This window comes from Alosa alosa, chromosome 5 (assembly GCF_017589495.1).
Source record: "Alosa alosa isolate M-15738 ecotype Scorff River chromosome 5, AALO_Geno_1.1, whole genome shotgun sequence".
In the NCBI taxonomy this organism is placed as follows: domain Eukaryota; kingdom Metazoa; phylum Chordata; class Actinopteri; order Clupeiformes; family Clupeidae; genus Alosa; species Alosa alosa.
In genome coordinates this window covers 11625034-11636811 of record NC_063193.1, presented here as the reverse complement: position 1 = coordinate 11636811, position 11778 = coordinate 11625034, and the positions used below count along the sequence as shown (strand labels likewise).

The window sequence follows — 11778 nt, the reverse complement described above, 5'->3', positions numbered from 1 at the left end:
GTAATGTGTGAACTTTGTATTAGTCATGTAATTCCAGTGCTGACAGAATGTAGGTTTGGACTAACCGGCTACAACCGCAGTGAATGATAAATTGATAACATGGTAGATGTAGAGCTACTCCTCTGAAATACGGAATGGACAGAGCTTTGATCTTGTTTGGACCATGCTCCTGATCAAAGCTGACCTGCTCCACAATCAGATGCTCTTTAGATGCTCTTCAGGTCCACATTAAGTAAATATAATTTCATTACACTTTAGAAAGATTTGGTCTCACAGACACTAGTAACACCCATTACAAAGTAATAAAAATACTTTTCTTAAAAGGGAAACAAGTCAATGGGTCACAGTGATTCAATTATTAGAAAGGTCCTGCACATTTGCTGTGGAAACGACTAATCCCATAAATCTCAGATTTCATCAAGATTTGTTAATGGCTTTAACAGCACTCTGCAGTGCTGTGTAGCATCCCATAAAAATCATAAATGACATAGATCATGGTGAAAGGTTTACAATACATAAAATAATCCTAATGGTTTTGGCACATAAATGCCTTCACATAAACTGAACCAGAAGAAGAGAAATGAGAACCGTATGCATAGTAACAGTCTTGTCAATCAAAGACCCCCTTTATGGACTTCTACATAACTTCTCAAGAGACAGACACTCTGCTATTGAAATAAAATGGAATAAAATACATTTGTTGCTGTATTATTCATTAATTTGTGGGTATTTATAACTGTTCTGAAGTGATCTGATATATCCTACTCCTCTATCAATCAGATTGTAATCAGATTGTATTTGTGTGTTACTTCTAGAATGTCGGTAACGTAACGATGCAATTATCTGTCATTTACAGTACGTTTTGGCCAAGAGTCTGTTTACCCATAACAACTGCAAAAAATGCCTGTAGAGGTCACTTGAACATCCCAACCCTCACATGTTCCCACAAGTTTCCAAAAACAATGACAGTCAGGGGACAATGTTAGTTTACTGTGATCAGTGGGCCAGTAAACACCATTTGGAGAACGTGCATCCGTGCCTTTCCTTCAGAAAGAAAGCAAGCCATATGGCTCTGCTCGTCAGCACTGGTGTACGCACATTCTCCATTGCAGCCCATGCAAATCTAGAGTCACAATAGAACACCCAGTGTCCCTTTCCACTCCCGTGCCGGGGAGGCTGTTTTTGGAAAGGAGGGCTGGAGGAGTGGTTTAGAGAGAGAGAAAGAGAGAGAGAGAGATCTCCTACCCCAACCGCCAGCGAGTACCCATGACAACAGTTTGAGCCTGCTGGCAACTCCCTGTCTTCGCTGGTTGGGGTTGCCATGGAGACTCCCCGTGGGACTCCCCCAGATCAACGGGAGGGGCGTCCAGTTGACTAACCCTCTCCCAGTTGGGGAGCTGCGGGGAAAATGTACTGCAGTAGATCTGAGAGACCAAAAAACCCCCTCGCTTAGGACCAGAGGCCCTGGACTCTGAATAACCACGAAAGAGAGAGAGAGAGAGAAGGGGGATAAAAAAAACAAGCCAACAGAAAACACATGCACCACTCCATGGCCATCAAAATGAATCCTGTTTGCTTGGTTATTCATACAGGCGCGTTCATGAAAGTGTGGCATGCATGCCGCTCTGGCTTTGGGATGAATGCCCTACCACGGAGCCTGAAGGCAATGCTGCTCCCTGTGCCAAACATTTTCATTTCTGGGAGCCTGCGTTTTTGCAAGAAAGCCTCGAAAAGAGCACTGGTTTGTGGTGTGTTTTCATTGAGGCAGGAAAAGACATTGCTTAAGTGACACAATATGTGACAAAAAAAGGCTCAAGTAAGTCCTGCTCCAATGCTCCCCCGAAAAACAGCTTTTGTAGGCCTTAGCATTTCTACAGATCATTGAAGGTATCAAATTTCTGTGTGAAGACCAACATGTGGCTGCAAGGGAAGAAATAACAAAGGACAACTGTTCACAACCCCATCAAAAAGCAGTGTTATGCGCCTATGTTGACTCAACATATCTGCTATTACCTGCCAATGGTGGCTATATTAACAGTCCTAATATCCACACCCCCTGACTCCACTCTTTTAATTCCTCTTGTATGAACACTACAACAGTGGATACTACAAGGCTAGTTATCAAGGTGACTGAGGAATCCAATACAACTACTATTAATGAAACCGCATATAACACATGGTAGTGTGTTATTATTATGACACTGCAATCAGGGATATGGAGAGTAAGTGTCCCTTGAAAAAGGCCAGGTGGAAATGTCCTTTCAGTGGCTATGCCGTAAACTGAATGGAGCGCTTCCTGTCAAGGCATATATTTGCCATTGTAGACAAGTGAAGGCCGACATTTGCTAGAATGTTGTTGCGCGTGATGAAAGGGTAAGCAGTCTATGATGAGCTCTTGCGATAAATACGCACCTTGTGTGTACTGTGAATGGATGAGCCATTACCGGCCAGATACTCTTGAAATGAGTAATGTGGCCCCACTTAACAGAGACACTCTTCACAAGCACACATAATGTAAGGAGTTCTCTAAGGGCTCTCCATAACGTAATCCCCCATTTGACAGTATTTCATTGACATGCTGCATACTCGGTTTTTACACTGCTAATCAGCACGCGAATGGTCTTGCTGTGGAGCTTGAGGTGCCTTTAAAATGGCACCAATCTGTCTGTCCGTGAGCCGAAACCCAGAGGGAAGTCTATTGGCCCTGTAATTGCAGCAAGCTGTGTCCCCCCTTCAAGATGCAACAATTACAAGTCTTTGATTTTCATTGAGAACCTTGTGTGTTTTTGTGTTGAGACTAGGATCACTAATTTCAACAAAACGTGAGGGAAAGCCATTTTTTATGGAGAATTTATTTTGGAAAAGCATAAGAAGGTCTCACAGAAAGAAAAAAAAAACATTTTTCCCACTTTAATGGCTTCAAAGTTATCTAGGTTTAGTGTTTTAATAAAACATTTTTTTATTTTCTTGTAATATAAAAAAGTGACACAAGGCCTTGTTTGTTGTCTTACGAAAGGCAATTTGACGAATTCCACATTAATGCAACTAAGGATAACAGATTTCATTGCTAATTGAAACGTGCGTTACTATCCTAACAATTATGACTAGTTAACAATTACTACTGAAATCTAAGTATGACATGTACAGTACCTGTAATGATAACCTTTGGATAACAAACTTCAGAAGTTTTTTTTGTTTTCTCTGATGTCACATTAGAACAAAACAAAAACAACTGTAAATAAGATTAAAAAAACAAAGAAATATGAATAAAAAGGCTTATTTATGGAATTCCGAGAAGCAGCCTCCACGGCAAAGGTGCACATTGCAGATCTTGCAGCCGAACACACTTTCATGCCGTAGGCCCTTGTTGGTACAGTTCCGGCAGCGACGCGAGCGCTCGGACATGCGCTCCAGCCGGTGGCCGTACTCCAGGGGCGAGTCTGCGTGGCGTTTGCGGGCGGCGCGCTCCATACCCCGCGCGCCCTGGTAGTCCCCGATGAGCTGCTGGGCCAGGCGCACGCGGAAGTGCCGCTGGGTGAACTGCTTGCCATTAAAGCCAGCCGGAGGCGCCCCGCTGCGCGTCTCCCGCAGGATCACGTAGGCGTTGACGATGCACAGGTTGACGTAGAACCACAGGAAGTAGCGCCACCACTTCTTGCACGGCCGGCCCACCTGGTAGCACTCCCGCAGCTGGTCACATAGGTCCACGCCACGCATGTTCTCCTGGTAGAGCAGCAGTGGCAGCGGCCGCGGCACCCCCAGGCCCATGCCGCAGGGGCCAATGCCGCCACCGCCGCCACTGCTGTCCCCGTCACTGTCTCCGTCCCTTTGCCTGCTGGGGCTGATGCCCACGATGCCCGGTGCCGAGTTGGTCGACAGGCAGCTCATCACCTTGGCATCTCGTGTCACCGTGGCCACCAGGTTGCCGTGCTGGCACTGGTAGAACTCGCCGGGCGCCAGCTTGCCCACGTTGCGTGGCTTGAGGGTGTCCGGATAGCCGCGGCGGGCCGGATGGGTGGGCCCGCAAGCGTACAGGCCGTCTCGCAGGAGCCGCTGCAGCAGCGGCACGGAGGTGAAGAAGCTGTCCATGAAGATGTGGTGGTGCTTGGCCTCCAAGCCGCGCACCAGGGAGGTCACCGCCTTGCGGGCTACGCCAAGCGCCGCCTCCTCGCCCGGCTTGCCCACATAGACACGTGTACGGTGGCAGTAGCCCGAGCGCGAGTCGCAGAGCATCCACACTTTCAGCCCCTTCCTCAAGGGCTTTGAGGGCATGTATTGCGTGGGCGAGAAGCGGCCTTTCGAGGTGATTGCACACTCGTCGATGGTGAGGCAGCGGTTGGGCGCGTATGAGTCCCACATGGTGTTCTCCACCACGTCCAGCAGGGGGCGGATTTTGTAAAGGCCGTCATAGCCCAGTTCGCCGCGCGTCGGTTCCGATTCACGGTCGCACAGGTGGATGTTTTGGTTCAGCTTCTCGAAGCGGCGGGCCGTCATGGTTTTTTTGAAGCCAGCATTACCTATGAATATGTCACTGGCCCAATACATGCCGTAGTCAGGGAGTTGGTTTATGCCCATGAGAATGTTCAGACCTATATAAGCCCTCATCTCCCTCAGGTCAGTGGGATGCCAGTGGGCATCTGATCTCCCACTCCTCCTTTGCCTATAGAGGGCGTAGTTGTTTGTTTGTTCTACCATGTGTTCAAACAATGAATCTGGGAAGAGCAACCGGAAGTAGTCTAGTGTGTCAGCATCATCCCCCAGCGAGTGCTGAGGGCCACTGACAGCAGTGAATGGCTCAATTGATATTACCTGATCGGGCTCTCCCCAGAAGTCCGGAGAAGTGCAGTCTTCGTCTAAAAGATCATCTGAACTGAATAACCCCGAGTGTTCTTCCTCCTCTAAATCAGAAAAATCAATGTCCGAGTCGGTAGACGTTGTTTCAGAGCAGTTATTGGAGGTAGAATAATAGGACTCCTCAGCGTACTCCTCAGCGTACTCTTCGTGCTTGATCCCATTTCCAGTGACTAAAATAATATTGCAACCGCCTCCCGCGATGTAGCTGGCTGAGTCCGCAGTCTCGTCTGCTGCCGCTGTGCTTTTGAATTCAGTCTCCCCCTCGTTCTCCTGTAGTTCTTCTTCCTCCGAGTCCGAGTCCGGCTTTCTAAAAGGAATCTCGAACCACTTCACATCTACTGAAAGATTTAACGGACACTCTTCACCGTCGGAGACGGTATTAGTTTCTGTGTCCGCGCTAGTTTCCAAAATAGTAAAAAGCTCTCTCCTTTTTCTTGCCGCCATGTCGGGGTATTGAACTGCCCCTGCATGAGTCTTTTATTTATGTTAGCGGGGTAAATATTTCTCAAAACTAGCCGCAAATTAAAAAATTATTTGAAATGTACTTATGTGCGTCCACGGGTAACTCGTTGGTCTTTAAACCATGCTGTTTTGGGAGCCTTGAATCTCATTGTTTCCGCTCTTGGTTTTTGTACGCTTTGTAGCGCAGTGTGGCCGCAGACGTCAGAAGCTGCTTGCATGTCCTGCTTTGTAAGGGCGTTTTGCGACTGCAGCTGGTGGGGTTGCTAGTTCGCTAGGCTGGCAGATGGCCGCTTGCTGTTGAAATGCCCGCTGGCACTAGCCACTCTTTGTAGCCGGCCACCAATCTCGAAAAAAGCCCAGGGAAACGACAGGTATAAGGTTAATGTTCCTTAGTATGATTTAAACACTCTTGATATAACACACAATAGTTTTAATGAAAGATATATGCCTTAATCACATGTAGTAGTAACAACATCGTTGTTATGGAAGCAGCAGTTGCCAGCCCCTTGCGTATCGTGACATTGTGCCTGACGCAGATGTTTGACAGGTAAATACCCTATAGCCTACCGGCAACAGTTTATGTAGATCCCATGTTTAGGCTTTGCAGCAGAGCAAACAATCACAAAACGTGGCTAACAGAAACTTCAATCTACTAGAGAGCTACCACTAATTCATAATACATTTAGTAAGCTATCACAATCAGAGGAGCAGAGGGCAGAATGATAGGCTACTCAGAAGAAATTGTAAACTTTGTGTCAAACAAGCACACCAGTCATTTCCCCTCCCCTCTCTGTTTAAAAAGCCTTGGGAGTCATCTATATCTCTCCTCCCCTCTCTCCCTCGTGTTCAGTCTGTGGTTGGCGCTGTGCTTGGTTGAGCATGCAGCTCTGAAAAGATTTAACTCCAAGATTGCAAAGAGGCAAGGAGAACCATGATTCCCCTATACATTGTGACTCCATGCATTAGGCTTTTTGGCCATTCTACCATCCTCCTTCCAAGAAGTCAACCTTGAAAGCTCCATTTTGGTTGAGGCAGCCTTCTACACACCATAGCTTTTTTTTTTTTACTAAATTATCAATGGCGGAAAATAGTCTAATCTCACACGTTGCTTAGAATATGAATGGGTTTGCATATGAGTGGTGGAAATGTGGGCTAACCTGACTGAGTAGTTGCTGGTGTTCAGTGGGGAGCACTGCAGTGCAGTGAGTGAAGAATGTGAACTATTGCAGGAAGCCAAGCCTGACGAAAATGTCCATGACTGACACAGGCGTTCATGTTCTCGTCAACACAGCTTTGCAAAAGGCAGAATTCACATTGGCCATGCATTAGTTCCTAGGAGAATACTTGTGTCCATGTTGTCCTAGTTTTAGTGACTATTCTGTCTTCAAATCTCTATACATTCTTTTTTTTCGGGCTCAGGGTTTTTGCTGTATTCAAGGCAACGCCGCTGACTGCGCTAAAAGGGGAGTTTTAATTTTAGTACGAGACGCTCTGTGTGAGACGCCTTTGGTTCTTTCTAGAAGTGTTGGTCTGTGCCTGCCTGGTAGCCACAACCACTGTAGGGCACACCTCTTTGGAATGTTCATTTCATTTTTCAACGACACCAAGCCAGCAGTGAAATTGGCAATGGTTAGACATGAGGACAGAGAGCGAGAGAGAGAGAGAGAGCATTGGTGTGCTTAAAAAGATAACTAACCAAAAATAGAAAAGGGAGGGAAAAAACCCTCACTCCAGCATTTCCAGGCCCCTGGAGCTCAGGGCTGCAGCAGACCCCATGGAGACTCCAATGGTGGGGTGGAGAGAGGCGCTGACCAATAGGGACCGAGACTGTGTGTGTGTGTGTGTTTGTGTGTGTGTGTGTGTGTGTGTGTGCGTGTGTGTGCGTGTGGTGAGAGGGACTGAGTGTGTATGTGCCGTTGGAGGGGAAGGGGGGCAGTTTGGTTGAGCAGAAGGGGGAGGGGGCACGAGGAGAGAGAGAGAGAGCTGGAGCATGCAGGCGGGTGGGTGAGGGAGAGGGAGAGAGAGAGAAAGAGAGAGTGAGCTGGAGCACGCGTGCGGGTGGGAGAGGGAGAGAGAGAGAAAGAGGGAGAGAGAGAGAGAGAGGGGAGAGAGAGAGAGAGAGTGAGCTGGAGCACGCGTGCGGGGGGTGGGAGGGAGAGAGAGTAGGAGGGAGAAGGAGGGACGTGATAGGCTCCTCCCTCTCTCCTTTACGTAATGACAGAGATTGTAGTGTCTTGTTTTCTGATATTGGCAAGTGAAACTGTTGACAGTATGTCATGACATATGACAGATTTGCCAAACTGTAACTGTAACACACACACACACACACACACACACACACAGAGAGAGAGAGAGACACACACTAATGGCACAGTTCTGTAGCCATGACACATTTTGTACTCTTAAGCTCCTAAGTTGAATATTATGTTAAATGACACAGGATTTCACAGATAGTTTGTTTTCTGAGGTTGAAGAGTTCATTCAAGGACATCTAAGACCACAGTGATACATAAGTGAGAAATTATTCACATTAAAACATCCTATTTTATCAGGGCATATTGTGTTTGTCAGATTAATGTTATAGGCTGCATTCATTTGCATGAATAAGCACTCACTATATTCAACCATTAAATCCTTTTTTTTTATGAAAAGCAATATAAATGTTTCATGTCTCCAAACTGCATTTGTTTTTCAAAGAGTAGAATTCCATCAGATGAATAAAAAAATCACATTACAACAAAATGTATGTCTTGTTCAAATGTGTTGTAACCTTGAGGGGTTCAAAAAATGACACACGTTTACACAGATGGGCAGAGTAGAAAGGTGCTGATTCCAGTGTAGGATTGGCCTTGATCTGGCCGGGACCCTCTGTATCACGGTAAGACCATCATCAGCACCTTTTTGTGCCTGCCCTTCTGTGCATTGTGTCCAGCCTCTCAAAACAATTGGACTAGACTGGACCTGACGCTAGTAGGCCAATATTGTGGGGAATTCTTACTCAGTCTGTGCCAATCCAGGCGTATCGTCAGAACACCTTCTTTGGACCTAATGCACAGGTTTCTCATATTCTTGATGTCTGCATAGCTTTCACCACATGACTACTACCGTCCCTGAACTAGTCCTATTATGAGTCAATGAATGATCTAATACCTTCCCCCTGACACCCCCACCCCACTTCCTTTCTGTGTCTAGGCTTGATGGCAGTGGCCATTTTGGTCTTCTCTGGGCACAGTGACCTCTAGAGGGCAGCTCAGAGCTCGCCTCGATGTCTGTCTGAGGAAGCAGGACATGGGAGCGGTCAGGCAGCTTGGGTAACCCCCCACCCCAGTTCTGGCTCCAGTGTCATGGCGCATATGGTTCCCTGGTTGTTGAGATGTCGTTTCATTTGTATAATGAGCGGTGCAATTTTTTTCCCCTTATATAATCCTGTGCAGTGCACCTAATGTGTGGATAGAATTGCCAGTTGCTTGTTGGTTTTTTATGACACCTTAACTGAGCTCGATCCCAACAAACATACTGAATAAAAGAAGGAGGACTGAAAATACAGTGTAGTATCTAAAAGATGATGTACTGTGCATGTATTGTAGGTATGTGTATTGTGTGTCTCTTTTGGTATCCCTCTTGGCTTGCCATGTTGGGGTGAGAAAAATCCTTTTAATTTTCGGTGTAAGATGATAGCGGGGACAGATTGCTTGATGGACTGGCCAAAGGGGGCAAATGTGTTGCTGTACACTGTGTCTGTGGGGAACGAGGGAAAAAAAAAGAGGAACAGAACCCAGTTGTCAGTTTGCCATGCTTACCAGATGGCTTGTGTTGAGAGGGATTTATGACAGGAGAACCGATGGTGGCATACCCAGGGACTGTGAGCCATGGACTAGCAATTACTCTTCCAAACCAAAACGGGATCTTGGACCCTCTGACTAAGGGGCTGGATTACCTAAGTGGGCCGTCGCTGGCCCTTCAATGGGGGCAGCTTCACTTATTTGTCAATAGGATAAGGCATCCATTGGACTCACTCATGTAATTTCCCTGGATGACTGCCAATAGAGGATGAGCAAGATTCAATATAAGATAAGTTGAGTTGTAGGTCTTTACATTGCTGGAATCTTTACTTTGCTTGTTTTTCTCTTACATAGACTACATCTTTTATATAAATATTTTTACTTATTTTTTTTTAAAATAACCCAAAATAACCTAAATTGCAACAGAAGGTGAAAAACAACAGTTTTTACGTTATATCAAAACCCCCCATGCTCCATAATGCATAATGTCGAGATATTCACTGCAATTTGCATGCAAACCAACTAGCGCCTGACTGGCTCTCTAATATCACGTTGTACTTTGTATGGCCACTGTATGAAATATAATGCAAGCCAATGAATGAGTACCTTTTGGCTGCATACAGGACACCTCAAAGCCTAAATAATTCCATATAGCTCCCTTAATGAAGGTGCGGTCAGTCTACAACATGACATCTGAATGACAATAGTTGACCATTGTACCTTTGTCCTTTGCATGTTGATTTATTGTTTTGAGGTGCTTTGTAAGGATCTGTTGATAATAGTATACATGCAAACAAATTCAGAAACACGTGTGCTAATAACAGGGCTGGTTTATCATGTCCTCTGAATAACACTGCCACCAGTTTGTTTTCTTCTTTTTTTTTCAGAACAAAAACTATTACCGCACATGTGATTTACCGAATTGGCTACCCTCGATGGATATGTGAAAACAAGGGAAGGCCACAGCACTCATAACAAAGTCCCGTCTGTCATTTGTGAGTGACATCTAATGTATCATACAATCAAGAGCAAGGCTGTGCTCCTATTTCACAATATCAGAAGTTACCAGCACAAATGATTGGCAAAGGTAAAGCTCTAAAAAAAGACTGTGTGAAGAAGGTCTGCATGTCCACTAGATGGTGCCATAAATTAACTCTTGACAGATGTGTGTGTGTTCTGTGGCCCGACAACACATCTATTGTAGATATGATGATGATGTCATACACATGTATTTAATTAGAAGGGACTTATTACATTTCTTCAAATTGAGATGAGACAGATGTAGTCTGTATCTTATTGTTTTGAGTGTATGTAAGATATATATACCATATGAAACAATAGTATTATATATATAGTATTATAGTATATAACAATATAACAATAGTATTATATATATATATAGTTCCCCCCATTATTTATAAGGAGTGTTGGACATTTTCCTTTAGGGAATCACCCTATCCCCCAATCCCCTATGGTGTCCCTGGTTTCTCTTATGTGTAACCTTCCCATTTCAGTGCTCTTCTCAGCATCTAAATATCAATCTACCATTGTGCCACTTTCATTGGTATGCATTAGGCTATGAATATATTTTGTTATCAGCAGCTTACTATGTGGTCAGACATACACTTTAACAACTCTACAGCCCGGCCTGAGGTAGAGTGTGGAGGAGCCTATGGTTTCCTTTGAGACTGTTTTGTTATAGTGAATCATATAGCCGATTATGACAACCAAGTTACATTGCTGTTTGAGAGAATTTTCTCATTTGGCCTGTAAGTGGTCTTAGCTGGATATGGCTTTTGGCCCGGATGCCAGGCTTACTTGTACAGTGCAGTAAAAACTTCATCCAGTATAACCAAACATTAAAAAAACATCACACTCAATCAATCTGACGCTTTGTTTGAAGTGAAAACACGCTAATAAACCAATCATCACCAGAGGCAGTTTATTTCCAGTTATTCACAATCGAGTGAATTTTGTTGGATTGGCTTGACTATGGTTGAGGCCGCACAAAAACCTAATGCCTGGCCAAGGCAAAATGACCCCAAGCTCTATTATTTCAGTCCATGCTTTCAGTTGATCCATAGTTGGCAAAGTAATTGTTGGATGTAACAGAGTATTCTTTAATTGGAAAAGTAAACAGAGGTTAATGAAAACAAAATGACTGAGATTATAAAGACTATTAAAAAACCATTAAGATTGTTAATGTAACTTTCCAACGGAGATGAGCTAATTGCCTTTTTGGATCAACTATCCTCCGTTTGGCTTTGGTGGAATAACTCAGTGGGATGTTTCATGTATCATATTGTAACCTGTTTTTTCGGTGTTGCTGGAACAGTCTTAGACAGATAACAATAAACAGCCCTCTTCATCAATGGGTCATGTGATATCATTTTAGTGTTTCAAAAGTTTTTCTAACCTGGGACATCTGACTAAGTCTAGTGTTGCCCTGAGTCTATTTTTTTTTGTTGGACACTAGAGGGCGTCATGGCCCACCAGAGGGATTCAGAGAAGACACCCGCGCATCTGCCAACATTAAACTCCAAATCTGCTGTCAGATTTATGCTCCGAGAATACAATTTGCATTCTCAGTGACTGTGCAGTGTGCACTCGCTTCCTTATTTGGGTTTTGGGTTGGCAGGTTGGCTTGAAAAAGGGTTGAAAGTAAGTTGTGTAGGCTATG

At 44.8% G+C, this 11778-nt stretch overlaps 1 protein-coding gene across 1 annotated transcript; it reads right to left on the bottom strand.

Moving 5' to 3' along the window:
- Positions 1 to 3276: 3276 nt before the first annotated feature.
- Positions 3277 to 5298, bottom strand: LOC125294579 (piggyBac transposable element-derived protein 4-like). Its single transcript, XM_048243445.1, has one exon. It carries the CDS (start codon positions 5296 to 5298, stop codon positions 3277 to 3279), a length of 2022 nt encoding a protein of 673 aa, XP_048099402.1.
- Positions 5299 to 11778: the final 6480 nt, after the last annotated feature.

Excerpts from the sequence above, each read along its gene's own strand:
- LOC125294579 (XM_048243445.1), bottom strand. The coding sequence starts at position 5,298 with ATGGCGGCAAGAAAAAGGAGAGAGCTTTTTACTATTTTGGAAACTAGC.